A 16309-nucleotide genomic window follows, 5' to 3' on the forward strand; every position below is an offset into this window, starting at 1 on the left:
CAGGCCTTCAGGGTGTTTTTGGAGCACAGCGTCTTCCCGAGTACCTCTGTTTGTGTGTATTTCTACACTTTAAAATTAAAATAAATTGTATTTTAAGAAATGTGGGGGTTGCAGCAGGATTGTCCTTCTAAGAGAGAAGTGAGAGTGACTGCAGGCAGGTAGAGGAAGGGCAGAAACTTTAGGGTAAACTCCACTTGGGCCTTGTGGGTGAACAAGGGGCAAAAACGGACCAGAAATCCGAGGGTTTCTGCCCACCAGGTTTCTGTTCTCTTCTTTCCACAGAAAACAAAGGACACAGGAGATAGACCCCAAATTTTTCAGTTCCACTTAGGCAAATCAGATCCGAATTAAGGCAGCAGCATCCGATCTGGCTTCTCCGTATCTACCTCCTCCCCTGTTTGTGTCAGAACCACACCCCCCTGACCTGCTGCCCTGCTGGAACCTTTTTCAACCAGCGTCCCTGGGTTCAGGGATGGAGCAGGGATGGTGAGGATCAGCCCAAGACAGGCTGGCTGCTCTCCAGACTCCCCCAGACCCTCCCTCTGCCCTTGACCTCTTGCCATGGGCTCAGTCTGGGCTCTGAGCACCCCAGGAGGCTAGATGGGGAACTGGGCTCTGCTGACTCAGAGCCCCACGGGGCTGAGGAGATGGGTGACGGGCAGCCCCCTCCTTCCTCGCTTACATCATTTCCCCAGCTGCCATCCTTTCTCTGGAAACCTCACAGTCATGATTCACTGAAGTGGGGCTATGAGTTTTAGACACCCTGAGGTCCTGACTGCAGCCCCACGGCTCTCACCTGTAAGAAGGGGTGGGGTGAGTTGAGGACACGTCCTGTCTTCCTCTTTGCTGAACCTGAGTTGTCTGTTCCAAAAGCGAGTGATCTCACCATAGCTTTCTTCCAATTCAAGTTCACCTTGACTGAGCCCAGGGCATGGTGGAAGTCGGTGGGCAGCTTGAGAGGAGAGGGGGTCTTTCATGCGTCTGGGGTCCTCCTCTCCTGCCTCCTCCTCCAGAGGTGGACCTCAACCCAGGGAAAGGGGGTGTCGAGAAGGCTGGGATCATGGCCTCCTCAAAGGCGAGGGCTCTCTGGCCCTCATCCTGCCCACAAGCCCAGCCCTCCACATCCCCAGTTGCCAGTTCCTCTTTTATCCTCTCCAGAACTTGCACTACTTCTTCCTCTTTTTGGGGATTTTCTGTCTCTGTTTCCTTCTTGGCGTTCAACCCTCCATCTTCTCTCTCTGCAGTTTTCCTTGTCTTTCCCTTTCTCCAGGGCCTTCTCCCAGCCATGCTGCTTGGAAGTGTGTCCGAGGCTCTCACTCCAGGTGACAGCGCTGCCGCCTTCCTCGTGCCGGCCCCTCCTCTGCCCATGCCAGCCTGGCCTTCCTGCCATCCTGGCATGGCCCACTGTGGGATCTCTGATGGCCTCTGCTACCAGAGCCGGGGACCTCCTCATCTCCTGCCTCACTGGATGTTTGGCAGGCTGCGCCATGGTTCATGTCCCCCGTCCGGCCTGCCCATCTCTCTCCCGGCCTCCTCCTGCCTCTCTGTGGGGCCTCCTCAGTCTTCAGCATCTCCTGCTCTGCAGCCACCACTGCTGTTTCCGTGGCCTGCATGCTCCTCCCTCATCACCCTCTCACCAGGACCTCACCCAGCACTTCTGCTGATGGGCCCAGAATCCAAGGCTGTTTCTGAGGTCCAGACCCACACACCCAACTACCTCTGACCTCTCTCTCGGAGGCTCCACAGATGCCCTCTTCCACCAGGACGGCTGTCACAGCACAGCAATGATCACAGCTGCCAGCCCAGGTTCCCACCCGCTCTCCTGAGCCCTCCACACCACTCAACTCTCCCAGCAACGACAAGGGGTGTGGACTTTTGTGATCATTCCCATTTTGCAGATGAGGAAACTGAGGCACAGAGAGGTTGAAATAGTCCAAGCTCTTAAACACTACGCTCTATTTTCCTCAAAACTGAGATTGGCCTAACCCCCACGCTTCCTCCTCCATCACCTCTGTCCTCCCTGCAGTGATCGATCAGCCTCCAGCCCATCCCCACAGTCAGTAGTCTACCCACCCCGCAGACCCCCAACATCTCTCTCCTGACAAATCAGTTTCCAGCTGCTTCCCAAACAAACCATGCCCATATAACCCACTTTCTAAAATGAAAATGTGAAGATCTCAGTCCTCATGAATTCCCTTCAATGCTCCCCTCTACCCTCAGGACAAAATCAATGTATCCTCACTGGGTGCAGTGGCTCACACCTGTGATCCCGGCACTTTGGGAGGCTGAGGCAGGAGGCTTGACTGAGACCAGGAGTTTGAGACCAGCATGACAAACATGGGGAAAATCTGTCTCTACTAAAAAAAAAAAAAAATATATATATATATATATATATGTATATATATATATACACACACACACACACATATACACACACACATATGTATGTGTGAATATATACACACACACACACACACTCACATATATATATTCAAGTGCAGTGGTGCAATCCTATAGTCCTGGCTACTTGGGAGGCTGAGGCAGGAGGATCCCTTGGGCCCAGGGGTTCGAAGCAGCAGTGAACTATGATCACAGCACTGCACTCCAGCCTGGGTGGCAGAGCAAGACCCTGTTTCTGAAATTAAAAAAGAAAAAAAAAAATTGATGTATATTAGGAGGGCTTCCAGGGCCTGGGGCCTGCTTCCCCTTCCTTTCCTCCCAGTGGCCCTGACCTTATCTCTTACCACTTCCCACCCTGACTGTCTGGTTCCCATTGCTGATTTCACACACAGACCCTCCTGTCCCCTGCCTCATCCATGTCTGGCTGCCCTGTCACCTCCCGACTTCGGTTGCTTTCAGTGCTCAGCTCAAGTGCCACCTCTTCCAGGAAGGCTTCTCAGAAAACCATACCTTCTCAGCCTGGGTGAGGCACCCTGTGTTCTCTGTGCTTCCCCTCACAGCGGGGGGAACTTGCTGTTTATAAATTTGCCTCTCCACTGACCCCAGGGCTGGGGATTTGTGGTTTATATTTTCTTCCCCACCTAGCAGAGGGCTTGCGTCTCCAGGCTCAAATTAGGCATCTTGACTAAATGATGAATAAATGAGAGAATGAATGAATGAACAAATACTTGCTCTGTGCTCCTCTTAGGGACCCGGATGCCCCACTCCTTGGCCCAGATTTTCCAGGCCAGAGTGAAGGGCTCCCACCAGGGTTTCCTTTAGGGTCCTGAGGGGTGGCATCTGCCCCACCCCCCTCCAGTCCGGCTGAAATTTCAAGGTCAAGGGGTGCCTTCTGGCAGTCAAGGGGGAGCCTGGGAGGGGCAGAGCAGGGATTTGCATCCACCCAAGCAAAGGGCATCAAGCCAAGTCATCTGATGAGAGACTGCGGTGGGGTTGGGGGTGTGTGGGCGGCCGGCCCATCCTCGGATCAGCTGGGTTCTCTGCCCGCCCCCTCTGACTCACGCTGACAACCTTCTTCCTGCCCCTGGCCACCTCTCTGCCCACTTGCTTCCTCAGTACCTTGGTCCAGCTCTTCCTGCAACGGCCCAGGAGCTCAGAGCTCCACGTCTGACCTTCTAGTTATGACCAGGACCAAGGCAGCGCTCCTCCTGTTCACAGGTAAGCCTAGGCCCCAGTGAAGTAGGGCTGGGGACCCAGGCCCAAGGGAGCCAGGGCCTTGAAATGGGGGCTCAGGCTGGGGGCTTAGGATCTGGGTAGGGAGAGAGACTGAGTCAAGCATGAGGGGGAGGCTGGCACATAGGGTTTGAGATTTGGAGTTTGTGGAGGGAGAGGATATTGATGAACCAACTTTGGGGGAGTTCCAGAGATGCTGGAAGGGAGAGGCCAGTTGTCTCGACACTCCAGAGATTTTAAAAATAGATAGAACGTGCCAAGCTTGTGCTCTGTGGACAGAATGCTTTGGTACCCAAGTTTTCCTGGAGTCTCTCTCATAGCACTTGAGGGGCACGTTGGGGAAAGATCCTTTTTAGAGCCTGGGTACTGCTCTGCAGAAATGGATAACTGAAACTCGATAGCGGATGGTGGGCAAGGGGCCTCCCTGGACCCTGGGAAGGAGAGAAGGGGATGAGTTGGGTGTCCAGAAGACCCAGGCACCCTGGGCATCAGGCTCAGAGGGGAGATTGGGGCACTGGGGCTGGGGGTAGAGGGCGGCCAGGCAGGAGGAAGACCCTTCTCCAAAGCTCTCTTCCCACCTCTTTCCCAGCCTTAGCAACTTCTCTGGGTTTCAACTTGGACACAGAGGAGCTGACAGCCTTCCGTGTGGACAGCGCTGGGTTTGGAGACAGTGTGGTCCAGTATGCCAACTCCTGGTGAGGCCCAGGTGGCGCTGGCCTTCGGCTCCATCCATCCTCTCCCTGCTCAGGGCCCCGTGCCCCTCGCCCTGCCCTGTTATTTGCAAACTCTCCTCTCTGTCCGGTGTAGCGACTGCCCTGGCTAATGAAGATTTGCCCTGAAAGCAGGCACGGCCTCACAGCTAACATTTACAGAGCAGTAAGTGCAGTGCCAGGCTCATCATAGGTGGACGCTGACTGAGTCCACACGACAACCTGTGAGTAGGAATCAGTCGTGCAACAAACACTTACCTGTTTTTTCTTTCTTTTTTTCTATACATTTAAAAATATAGAGAGACAGGGTCTCACTATGTTGCCTGCGTTGGTCTCAAACTCCCGGGCTCAAGCGATCCTCCCACCTCAGCCTTCCAAAGTGCTGGGATTCCAGGTGTGAGCCACCACACCCAGACTCAACAAATGTTTATTGTCTCCATAGGCCAGAGAATCCAACAGACAGAAATCCCTTCCACGTGGAATTTAAATGATGAAAATCCATCTTGCAGATGAGGAAGCTGAGGTTTAGAGAGGGAACACACACTCGCCGGAGCGGCAGCTGTGCCGCAGCGTCCACACTCTTACCTGAAGTGTTCTTTGTCTCCTCGCAGGGTGGTGGTTGGAGCCCCCCAAGAGAGAACAGCTGCCAACCAAACGGGCAGCCTCTACCAGTGCGGCTACAGCACCGGTGCCTGTGAACCCATTGGCCTGCAGGGTGAGTCACCGCCCCTCCTGGGACCCAGGGCAGGGCCACCAGGCTCCCCAGCTCCAGGGGCCCGTGGGGCTCACCGGAGTTTCACTTCCAACTTTTGCTGTGTCTGAGACCCTCACCCTCAGACATGCTTCCTGGCCTCTTAAGGCCTCCCCACTCATCACACCCCTGCAGCTCTGTCAAAACCGGACAGCTCCCTTCACCATCAGACCTTGCCTCCCAGGTGGAGGTGACCCCTGCCCAGCTCTTCCACAGCCTTCTCTGTACCCCCGAAAGTGACCATGCACATATCTGTCCCTGCAGTGCCCCCGGAGGCCGTGAACATGTCCCTGGGCCTGTCCCTGGCGGCTACCACCAGTCCCCCCCAGCTGCTGGTGAGTGGCCCTAGGGCACAGGAGGCCTCTAAGGGAGGGAGGAGCTGGGGCCGCGGGGGCTGGGAGTCTCTTGTAGGGTGGAGGTGCTGGAATTCGAGGGTGGGAGGGAGCAGGAGCAGCCCCCCAGCAGCCCGCTGTGTCCCCAGGCCTGCGGCCCCACCGTGCACCATGGGTGTGGGAGGAACATGTACCTGACCGGACTCTGCTTCCTCCTGGCCCCCACCCAGCTCACCCAGAGGCTCCCGGCGTCCGGGCAGGGTGAGTGTCAGGACCACCAAGTCTTTGAGGAGCTCACGCACATCCAATTGGGGGTGCGGTGGGCTAGAGACAGTCTTGCCAGAGTGGATCAGGAAGAAGGGATCTGGAAAAAAGAGTTACCACGTGTCGCAGTGGTTCCCGACACTGCCGCCTGCACATCCTGCCCGTTCCTGGCCCGCCGCTGGACCTTTCCTGTGACCTTAACCTCTCCAAGCATCTGTTTCTTCATCTGTTGGATGGGGAGAATAACACACCCAGCACTGAAAGTAACATAGGATGATTCATGGCCAGGGGCTAGCACAGCAGCTAGTACCAGGTGACAGTCCCATGAAGGCCAGCTGCTGTTATTTTTAGAGAAGAGGATCTATTTTCATCCAGTGGGTCCTGGGATATGACCAATTGGTTTGTGCAGTAGTTTAGGAAAGGTCAGTGAAAGTGCAGTGTGAGCAACGTGTGTGTGTGTGTGTATACATATGTGTGTGTATACATGTGTGCATGCACACATGTACATACATGTGTGTGCATGTATGTGTGTGTGTGCATGTGCACATGCAGGTTGAGACGCAGGGCCTGGCTTCCCTGGTGCTGATGGGGAAGAAAGATAAGGAAGCAGAACAGTGGGCTTTTCAGACCTGGCAGTCTGAGGCCTCCCCTTGGTTTCACATTTGCTCTCAAGCCCTTGGTGAGACTGACATCTGGTTGCAAATAGGGTGCACCTTCCAGCACCTCCGTGGGTCCAGACTCCATCCACAGGGGCCTGGGCATTCATCAGAATGCCCAGGACACCTGTCTCTCCGGTGGAGGCCTCTGGGGCAGAGAGGATGCTGAGAGGTCGCATGGAAGGGGGTCTCCTCTCCAGGTGCTGTAAGAGTGTCCTCTTCTCAGGATAGACGCTGCCTTCACACAGGAAGGGAGTGGGGGCCTGTATTTAAGCTGAGAACAGAACAGGCCCAGTGTGTGGCTGTTGCCTGTGATGATTTGTTTAAAATATTAACAATCAAGGCAGGAGGGTCATTTGAGGCCTGGAGTTTGAGACCAGCCTGGGCAACATAGTGAGACTTCATCTCTACAAAAAATAAATATAAAATACAAAGTAGCTGGGCATGGTGTTACATACATATAGTACCAACTACTGGGGAGGCTGAGGCAGGAGAATCGCTTGAGCTCAGGAGTTGGAGGCTGTAGGGAGCTATGATCGCACCACTGCACTCCAGCCTGGGTGACAGTGAGATTCCGTCTCAATTAAAAAAAAAAATTAACAAAACTACCATTCAGCACTGAGCAGTGAGGACATACACTGGTGCCACTTTGTATCATTGCTGGATGGGGTGACATTGAGGGAGGAAGGAGGAATGGGTCCAGGGAGGGGCACAGATATCCAGGGTGGAGCGGGAGGCCCTCTGCTTCCTACCATCTGAATTGGAGAAATCTTCCTGTTTTGTTTTTTTTTTTTTTCTTTTTTTTTTTTAGAGACAGTCTTACTCTGTCACTGAGGCTGGAGTGCAGTGGTACAATCACAGCTCACTGCAGCCTCCAACTCCTGGGCTCAAGTGATCCTCCCACCTCAGCCTCCAGAGTAGCTGGAACCACAGAGAAGAGCCACCAGGCCCAGCTGATTTTTAACAATGTTTAGTAGATGTGAGGTCTTGCTATGTTGTCCAGGCTGATCTTGAAATCCTGGGCTCAAGCAATTCTTCTGTCTAGGCCTCCCAAAGTGCTTGGATTACAGGCGTAAGCCACTGCACCCAGTCTGACCTTCACTTTTTTTTTATCGACAGGGCTGGCTGCACAGGGGTGAGCAGCTTCAACACAGCCTTTTTTTTTTTTTTTTTTTGAGATGTAACCTCACTCTGTTGCCAGGCTGCAGTGCTGTGGTGTGATCTCGGCTCGCTGAAGCCTCCACCTCCTGGGTTCAAGCAATTCTGCCTCAGCCTCCCGAGTAGCTAGGACCACAGGTGCATGCCACCACACCCAGCTAATTTTTGTATCTTTAGTAGAGATGGGGTTTCACCATGTTGGCCAGGATGGTCTCGATCTCCTGACCGCATGATCCGCCCACCTCGGCCTCCCAAAGTACTGGGATTACAGGTGTCAGCCACTGTGCCCGGCCCATCACAGCCTCTTTATGCAACTTTAAGAGAATGAAGGGCCTTGTTCCAGGCAGGGGGTTAGGGAAGTCCTGCCCCCGATGAGGAGAGGAAGGGGAGAAAGGGTTTTGGGAGAGTGAGCTCCTGTGGCCAGGAGGCCATAGTCCTGCGCTCTGGGAGTGTCTCTTGGAGGACCGGTGCCACCTCCTTCCCCAGAGTGCCCAAGACAGGAGCTGGACATTGTGTTCCTGATTGATGGCTCGGGCAGCATCTCCCCCGGCAACTTTGCCACGATGATGAACTTCGTGAGAGCTGTGATAAGCCAGTTCCAGAGACCCAGCACCCAGGTGTGCCTTTGGGGCAGGAGGCTGCTGGGGGCAGGTGCTTGGATCCTGGTGAAATGGCCTCAGCCCTGGCCCTGTGTGCTTCTCCCAGTTTTCCCTGATGCAGTTCTCCAGTGAATTCTACGTACACTTCACTTTTGAGGAATTCAGGCTCACCTCAAACCCCCTCGGCCTGTTGGCTTCTGTTCACCAACTGAGAGGGTTGACACGCACGGCCACTGCCATCCAAAAAGTCGTGTGAGTCCTGACTTCTTCCAGGCACAGTCCCAAAGCACCCAGGTCTTCCCTTGGGCCTCATCTGTCTCCACGAGAAGGGGACAGGCAGGGACTGAAATCCAGCCCGTAATACCCTTGCCAAGCTTGGGCCTCTGGGTGGGACTAGGGCCTCCCAAAGGAAAAGGCATCTTCTCATTTTCACAAGGGCACCAGGGGCTAGTGTGGTTTTGTTCACAGGCCTCTAAGATCTCTTCTTTCCTGATAGGCGCCAATTGTTCCAGGCCTCACACGGGGCCCGTGGGGATGCCACTAAAATTCTCATTGTCATCACTGATGGGAAGAAAGAAGGCGACAGCCTGGATTATAAGGATGTCATCCCCATGGCTGATGCAGCAGGCATCATCCGCTATGCAGTTGGGGTAGGGCATGGGACGGCTTCCCCCTTCTCCCACGGCTTCCTCTCAGGGCAACTTCCCTTTCTATTTATTTTCTTTTCTCTTTGAGACAGGGTCTTGCTCTATTACTCAGGCAGTGGTGCAATCCTAGCTCACTGCAGCCTCGAACTCCTGAGCTCCAGTGATCCTTCCACCCCAGCCTCCCCAGTAGCTGGGACCACTGGCGTGTGCCATCAAACCTGGCTTTTTAAAAAAATTTTTTTGGTTGAGATGGGGTCTTGCTATGTTGCCCAGGCTGGTCTCAAATTCCTGGCCTCAAACAATTCTACCACCTTGGCTTCCCAAAGCTCAGGGATTACAGGTGTGAACCACCGCCAACAACGTACCTTTCAAGGATAGAAACACCAGCTCTCTCGGCTCTTACTGCCTTCAGGATGAAAACTCTGCCCCAGACTGGAGACCATGATCCTTTCTCCTAAACTCCCTGATGCCGTCCGGGCCTCATGTTTCTCCTGTGTCCATGGGGTGTGATCATGTTGATCTTGTGGGGTTATCGGAGGATGTTGCACCCAGTGCACACAGAAACATTCGATTTATTATTTTTACTGAGTTGATCTTTTCTGGAGACAGGTTGGATCAGCTTTTAAAAACACAAACTCTTGGAAAGAATTAAATGACATTGCATCGAAGCCCTCCCAGGAACACATATTTAAAGTGGAGGACTTTGATGCTCTGAAAGATATTCAAAACCAGCTGAAGGAGAAGATCTTTGCCATTGAAGGTGAGTCTGAAGGGAGCTCTGAGCTTGGGGACTCCTCAGTCGTAACACTTTTCCACTTAGAACCCAAGGCTCCGTGAAACAGGTAGACAGCAGCCCAGTTCTCCTGCTTTCCCAGGACCCTGATAGCCACGTCCGTCAGCTTGTCCCCACTGATGTCCCCCAGCACTGTCAGAGCTGCCCCAAAGTGGCCCCAGGGATGGCCCTGCTCCCCACAGAGAATGATCTCACACCACCACCGGCTCCACTGCAGAACAAAAAGCAGTGCCAGGCCCAGCCCAGGAGACCTTCCACCCACACTGGGACCTACCCAGCCCACGTCCCACCAGCCACTCACTCCCCTGGGCAAGGGGCATGCGGACTCCTGGCCCCCTCGGGTTGGCTCGTAGACCCGTGGGGGGCCCTGGTGAGGACCAGATCGGTGCTGCCATCGCTGTCCACATCCATGGAGCAAAGGGGGGCCCTGAAATTGGAGCTGATCTGGAGGGCAGAGCCTGTTCCCTGTCATAGGCATCAGCCCTCCCTGGGCCTCCAGTCTTAGCTTCTCCTAAAGCTGAAGTGTTCTTAGACCTGGCAAAGCTCATCTCCCTCCCTGGCACTCGAGTGTCATACTTTTCCCCAGGTACGGAGACCACAAGCAGTAGCTCCTTCGAATTGGAGATGGCGCAGGAGGGCTTCAGCGCTGTGTTCACGCCTGTGAGTGGGGCCCCTTAGGCCGATGATGTGCGGTGAGGGGAGGAGGGAGCAGGGAAGGCCAGGGTGGGTGTCAGGTGGGTAAGGGGCACGGGCGGCAGGCGTATCTCTTGTACATGCTGTCTTCCTGCTCCGGCCTCTGCTCAGTCCTGGAATCCTTTCCTCCCAGGATGGCCCCATTCTGGGGGCTGTGGGGAGCTTCACCTGGTCTGGAGGTGCCTTCCTGTATCCCCCAAATATGAACCCCACCTTCATCAACATGTCTCAGGAGAATGTGGACATGAGGGACTCTTACCTGGGTGAGAAATGACCAGGGGTTGGGGACAGGTGGGAGATGCGCTGCCTAGGGTGGGTCCAGGGTTCTGGGGAGGGGAGATGGGGGCTGTGCTGCCTGAGGTGGGGGTCCAGGGTTCTGGATGGGGGGAATGGGGGCCTTTGTGCTGAGACCTGGGCCCCTCAGGTTACTCCACTGAGCTGGCTTTCTGGAAAGGGGTGCAGAACCTGGTCCTGGGGGCCCCCCGCTACCAGCACACTGGGAAGGCTGCCATCTTCATCCAGGTGTCCGGGCAATGGAGGCTGAAGGCCGAAGTCACGGGGACACAGGTTGGGCGTGACAGGAGCCAGAGGGGAAGATGAGGGTGGGGACAGTGGCTGGGGCCAGGAAGAGGATGGAGGGGCTTTGGGGGGCTTGGGGGAGGTCCTGGTACCTGGGGAGAGGTGGGACCTGGCCCACAGGGCTGCCTCTGGCGGGGACAGGCAGCATGACGCAGGCTCTGCCCTCCAGATTGGTTCCTACTTCGGGGCTTCCCTCTGCTCCGTGGATGTGGATGGCGATGGCAGCACTGACCTGATCCTCATCGGGGCCCCCCATTACTACGAGCAGACCCGAGGGGGCCAGGTGTCCGTGTGTCCTTTGCCCAGGGGGGTGAGTGGCTGATGGGACCTGGGCTGGGTGGGGTCCAGTGTGGGTGGAGGGGTTGCCCGGGTTGGGCCTGGCACTGCTTTCATTCTGCAGTGGAGAAGGTGGTGGTGTGATGCTGTTCTCCACGGGGAGCAGGGCCATCCCTGGGGTCGCTTTGGGGCAGCTCTGACAGTGCTGGGGGACGTGAATGGGGACAAGCTGACGGACGTGGTCATCGGGGCCCCAGGAGAGGAAGAGAACCAGGGTGCTGTCTACCTGTTTCACGGAGCCTTGGGACCTAGCATCGGCCCCTCCCACAGCCAGGTGAGGCCGTGTCCCGCTTCTGTCATTAGAGCAGCCTCCTCCTTGCCTCTCCCGCTCTGTCATACAGGAAAACTGTCCCTTTTTACCTTTTCCTACCTCCCTTGCCCAGCTCTGAGCACCTTGTAGCAGTGGTGCAGTCTCAGCTCACCGCAACCTCCGCCTCCCAGGTTCAAGCGATTCTCTGCCTCAGCCTCTGGAGTAGCTGGAATTACAGGCATGCACCACCATGTCCGGTGAATTTTTTGTATTTTAGTAGAGATAGGCTTTCGCCATGTTAGCTAGGCTGGTCTTGAACTCCTGACCTCAGGTGATCCGCCTGTCTCGGCCTCCCAAAGTGCTGGGATTATAGGCGTGAGCCACCATGCCCAGCCCCTCGCCAGTTTTACAAGGTACACAGGTCAGGCACAGAAAACCCATTTTACAGATGGAATGTGGGACACTGGGAAGACAAGAGCCTTGGTTTGCCAGAGGTTCAGAGTGGGTCCGGGATGGTGAAGGGTGCTCCAGCCTCCTGACCTCCAACCTGGCGTGCAGTCTCTGGGCTCCCTGCTGCTCACCACTTAGGTTCAGTCGTTTCAACCTACCCTTCCACTCGCTCCTCGCCTCCCTGGATGCTACATGATTTTATTCCCTTTCTGCCATCAAGGTCCCACCGTATACCCATCCCTGCAGCCGCCCTCCACCCAAGGGATCAGGGTTCCCTGAGAACAAGGGCTGCTTTCCTTGGCAAAAGTCAAGAAAGCCCTGTTAAAAAATAGGCAAAGGGGCTGCTCCAGGTGGCTCACATCTGTAATTCCAACACTTTGGGAGGCTGAGGCAGGAGGATCACTTGAGGCCAGGAGTTTCAGGCCAGCCTGGGCAACATAGGGAGATCCCATCTCTAGAAAAAAATTTAAAAATTAGGCAGGCATCGTGGTGCTGTAGTAACTGTAGTCCCAATTACTCGGGAGGCTGAGGTGGGATGATCACCTGAGCCCAGGAGGTTGAGGCTGCAGTGAGCTATGATTGCGTCACTTCACTTCAGCCCAGGTGAAAGAGAAAAACCCTGTGTCAAAAAAAAAAAAAAAAAAAAAAAAAAAAAAAAAAAAAAAAAAAAAAAAAAAAAAAAGATTTGGATAGGGATAGACATTTCTCCAAAGAAGAGGTACAAAGGGCCACTGAGTGGATAAAATGATTCTCAACGTCATTAGTCATCAGAAATCAAAACTATAATGAAATGCCACTTCTCACCTACCAGAATGACTAGAAACAAAGACGGATAATGACAGGTGTTGGTGAGGATTGGGAGAACTGGGCATCCTCCCGCACTGCTGGGGATGATGTAAATCCACGCAGCTGCTTTGGAAATCAGTCTGGCAGATCCTCAAAACATTAAACATAGGCTGGGCACAGTGGCTGACACCTGTAATCCCAGCACTTTGGGAGGCCGAGGCAGGTGGATCGCCTGAGGCCAGGAGTTCAAGACCAGCCTGGCCAACACAGTGAAACCCCATCTCTACTAAAAATACCAAAAACAAACAAACAAACAAACAAACAAAAAAAACAACTACCTGGGCGTGGTGGTGGGCGCCTGCAATCCCAGCTACTTGGGAGGCTGAGGCAGGTGACTTGATTGAACCTGGGAGGTGGAGGTTGTGGTAAGCCGAGATTGCGGCACTGCACTCCAGCCTAGGCAACAAGAGCAAAACTCCGTCTCAAACAAACAAACAAAAAGTTAAACATAGAGGTGCCATGTGATCTGGCAATTCCACCTATAAAACATGCTAAGTGAGGGAAGCCAGACACAGAAGGCCACATGTATTCAGGCCAAATGTCCAGAACAGGCAAATCTGTAGAGACAGAAAGTAGATGAGCAGTTTCACAGGGCTGGGTGTGGGGGCAAGTCAGGGGCATGAGGGTGACTGAGAATGGGTATGGAGTCTCTTTTTGGGGTAGTGGAAATGTTCTAAAATTGATTGTGGTAGTGGTTTCACAACTCTGTAAACATACCAAAAACCACTAAGTCATATACTTTAAAGGGGTGAGTTTTGTGCTATGTGGTCTATAGCTCAAAAAAGCTGTTACCAAAAAGAAAAAAGTGGCAGGGAAGGTCCCTGCAGTTCTGTCACACACCAGCTGTGTGATCTTTGACAGGTAACTCACTGTCTCTGTGCTCAGTTTTCTCATTGGTAAAATGGTGATACTAATAGAACCAACCTTACTGAACTGCTGCTGTGAGGATTAAATGAGTTAGTATGCATGAAGTGCTTATCACAGTGCCTGGCACACAATAGGTGTCATGTTGTTATAATCTGTTTTAATTATCATTAAGATAGTTTAACAACTGGCCAGGTGCAGTGGCTCCCATCTGTAATCCCAGCACTTTGGGAGGTCGAGGCAGGCAGATCACTTGAGGTCAGGAGTTCCAGACCAGCCTGGCCAATGTGGGGAAATCTCGTCCCTACCAAAAATACAAAAATTAGCTGTGGTGGTGGCGCATGCCTGTAATCCCAGCTACTCGGGAGGCTGAGGCAAGAAAATGGCTCGAACCCAGGCGTCGGAGACAGCAGTAAGCTGAGACTGAGCCACTGCACTCCAGCCTGGGTGCCAGAATGAGACTCCATCTCAAAACAAATAAACAAAAAACATATAGTTTAACAACTGAAGGGGAATCTAAAAAGAGGGTGAAAGACGGTTGAGAGTAACAAGGGCCCACATGTTGTCATGAAACCGCAAACAGTTCGTACCAACTCCCATGACCCATCACAAAGTGCATGTTTTATGCGCTTTGCAGATACTGCATTCTTTACACGTTGAAGGTGTGCAGCAACCCTGCACTGAGCAAGTCTATCAGTGCTGTTTACCCAGCTGCACGCACTCACTTTGTGTCTCTGTGCTACGTTTGGTAATTCTCACAATGTTTCAAACTTTTTGAAATTATCATGTCTGTGATGGTGAGCTGTGATCAGTGATCTTCGATGTTACCATTGTCCTTGTTTTGGGGCACCATGAACCATGTCCATATACGAAGGCGAACTTCATAAATGTGTGTGTTCTGATTGCTCCACCACCGATAGCTCCCCTGTCTCTCTCTCCCTCTCCTCTGGCCTCCCTATTCCCATTCCCTGCAATGCAACAATATTGAAATTAAGCCAGATAATAACTCTACAATGGTCTTTAAGTGTTCAAGTGAAAGGAAGAGTCACATGTCTCTCACTATTTATTTACTGAGGCAGGGTCTCACTCTGTCACCCAGGCTGGAGTACACTGGTGTGATCTCGGCTCACTGAAACTTCCCCTCTGGGGTTCAAGTGATTCTCCTGCCTCAGCCTCCTGAGTAGCTGGCATTACAAGTGCGTGCCACCATGCCTGGCTAATTTTTGTATTTTTAGTAGAGATGGGGTTTCGCCATGTTGGCCTGGCTAGTCTCAAACTCCTGACTTTAAGTGATCTGCCTGCCATGGCCTCCCAAATCACTGGCATTATAGACGTGAGCCACCATGTCTGGCCACGTATTTCACACGTTAGAGCAAAACCTAGAAATGATTAAGCTTGGTGAAGAAGCCATGTCAAAAGCCAAGACGGAATGAAGGCCTTTTGCACCAAACAGCCAAATTCTGAATGCAAAACAAAAGTTATTGAAGGAAATTAAGAGTGCTACTCCAGTGAACATAGGAATGATAAGAAAGTGAAACAGCCTAATTGCTATTATGAAGGAAGTTTTGAGTGCTCTGGATAGAAGATCAAATCAGCCTCAATATTCCCTTAAGCCAAAGCCAAATCCAGAGCAAGGTCCGAACGCTCTTCAGTTCTGTGAAGGCTGAGAGAAGTGAGGAAGCTACAGAAGAAAAGCTGGAAGTCAGCAGAGGTGGAAGTCAGCAGGGTTCATGAGGTTTAAGGAAAGAAGCAATCTCCACAACATAAAAGTACAAGGTGAAGCAGCAAGTACAGATGGAGAAGGCACAGCAAGTTCTCCAGAAGATCTCTGATGAAGGTGGCTACACTCAACAACAGGTTTTCAATGTAGATGAGGCGGCCTTTGATGGAAGAAGATGCCATCTAGGACTTTCAGAGAAGTCAATGCCTGGCTTCAAAGCTTCAAAGGACAGGCTGACTCTCTTGTTAGAGGCTAATGCCGCTGGTAGGACTTCAAGTTGTAGTCAGTGCTCATTTACCATTTGGAAAATTCCAGGGCCCTAAAGAATGATGCTAAATCCACCCTTCCTGTGCTCTAGAAATGGAGCAAAGCCAGGGAGACAGCATATCTGTTTACAGCATAGTTGGGTAAGTGTTTTAAACCCATTCTGGAGACCTGCTGCTCAGAAAAATAGATTTCTTTCCAAAGTTTGCTACTTATTGACAATGCACCTGGTCACCCAAGAGCTCTGATGGAGATGATCATGGAGATTAGTGTTGTTTCCACGCCTGCAAACCCAACATCCATTCTGTAGTCCATGGACCAAGGAGTAATTTCGACTTTCAAGTCTCATTATTTCAGAAATACATTTCATAAGGCTATAGCTGCCATACATAGTGATTCTTCTGATGGATCTGGGCAAAGTCAGTTGAAAACCTTCTGGAAAAAATTTACCACTTTAGATGCCATTAAGAACATTCATGATTCACGAAAGGGGGTCAAAATATCAACATTAACAAGAGTTCTGGAGAAGCTGATTCCAATTCTCGTGGATGACTTCTAGTGGTTCTAGACTTCAGGGGAGGAAGTGACTGCGGATGTGGTGGAAATAGAGAACCAGAATTAAAAGGTGGAGCCTGAACTGCTGCAATTTCATGATGAAACTTGCACAGATGAGGACCTGCTTCTTATGGATGAGGAAATAAAGTGGTTTTTTTTTTCAGATGGAATCTATTCATGGTGAAGATGCTATGAAAATTGTTGAAATG

The 16309-nt window shown here is 52.5% G+C and overlaps 1 protein-coding gene across 4 annotated transcripts in view; it reads left to right on the plus strand.

Annotated features, from left to right (window-relative positions):
• The first annotated feature begins 3443 nt into the window (after positions 1-3443).
• LOC104661579 (integrin alpha-X) overlaps positions 3444-16309 on the plus strand; it is a 29508-nt gene continuing 16642 nt past the window's right edge. For 2 of the 4 annotated variants that reach the window (XM_010362272.2, XM_010362271.2), the window contains exons 1-14: positions 3449-3618; positions 4223-4328; positions 4955-5058; positions 5359-5429; positions 5576-5687; positions 7991-8121; positions 8210-8355; positions 8600-8753; positions 9360-9510; positions 10130-10203; positions 10370-10499; positions 10661-10803; positions 10985-11125; positions 11216-11425. In XM_010362272.2, the coding sequence (XP_010360574.2) occupies positions 3582-3618; positions 4223-4328; positions 4955-5058; positions 5359-5429; positions 5576-5687; positions 7991-8121; positions 8210-8355; positions 8600-8753; positions 9360-9510; positions 10130-10203; positions 10370-10499; positions 10661-10803; positions 10985-11125; positions 11216-11425 (1710 nt within the window). In that variant the 5' untranslated portion in view covers positions 3449-3581. Of the gene's footprint in view, positions 3619-4222; positions 4329-4954; positions 5059-5358; positions 5430-5575; positions 5688-7990; positions 8122-8209; positions 8356-8599; positions 8754-9359; positions 9511-10129; positions 10204-10369; positions 10500-10660; positions 10804-10984; positions 11126-11215; positions 11426-16309 lie in introns of all 4 variants that reach the window. The other 2 variants (XM_030925467.1, XM_010362270.2) reach the window with 2 other exon arrangements.

The sequence above is a fragment of the Rhinopithecus roxellana genome, chromosome 20 (genome assembly GCF_007565055.1).
Source record: "Rhinopithecus roxellana isolate Shanxi Qingling chromosome 20, ASM756505v1, whole genome shotgun sequence".
Taxonomy (NCBI): domain Eukaryota; kingdom Metazoa; phylum Chordata; class Mammalia; order Primates; family Cercopithecidae; genus Rhinopithecus; species Rhinopithecus roxellana.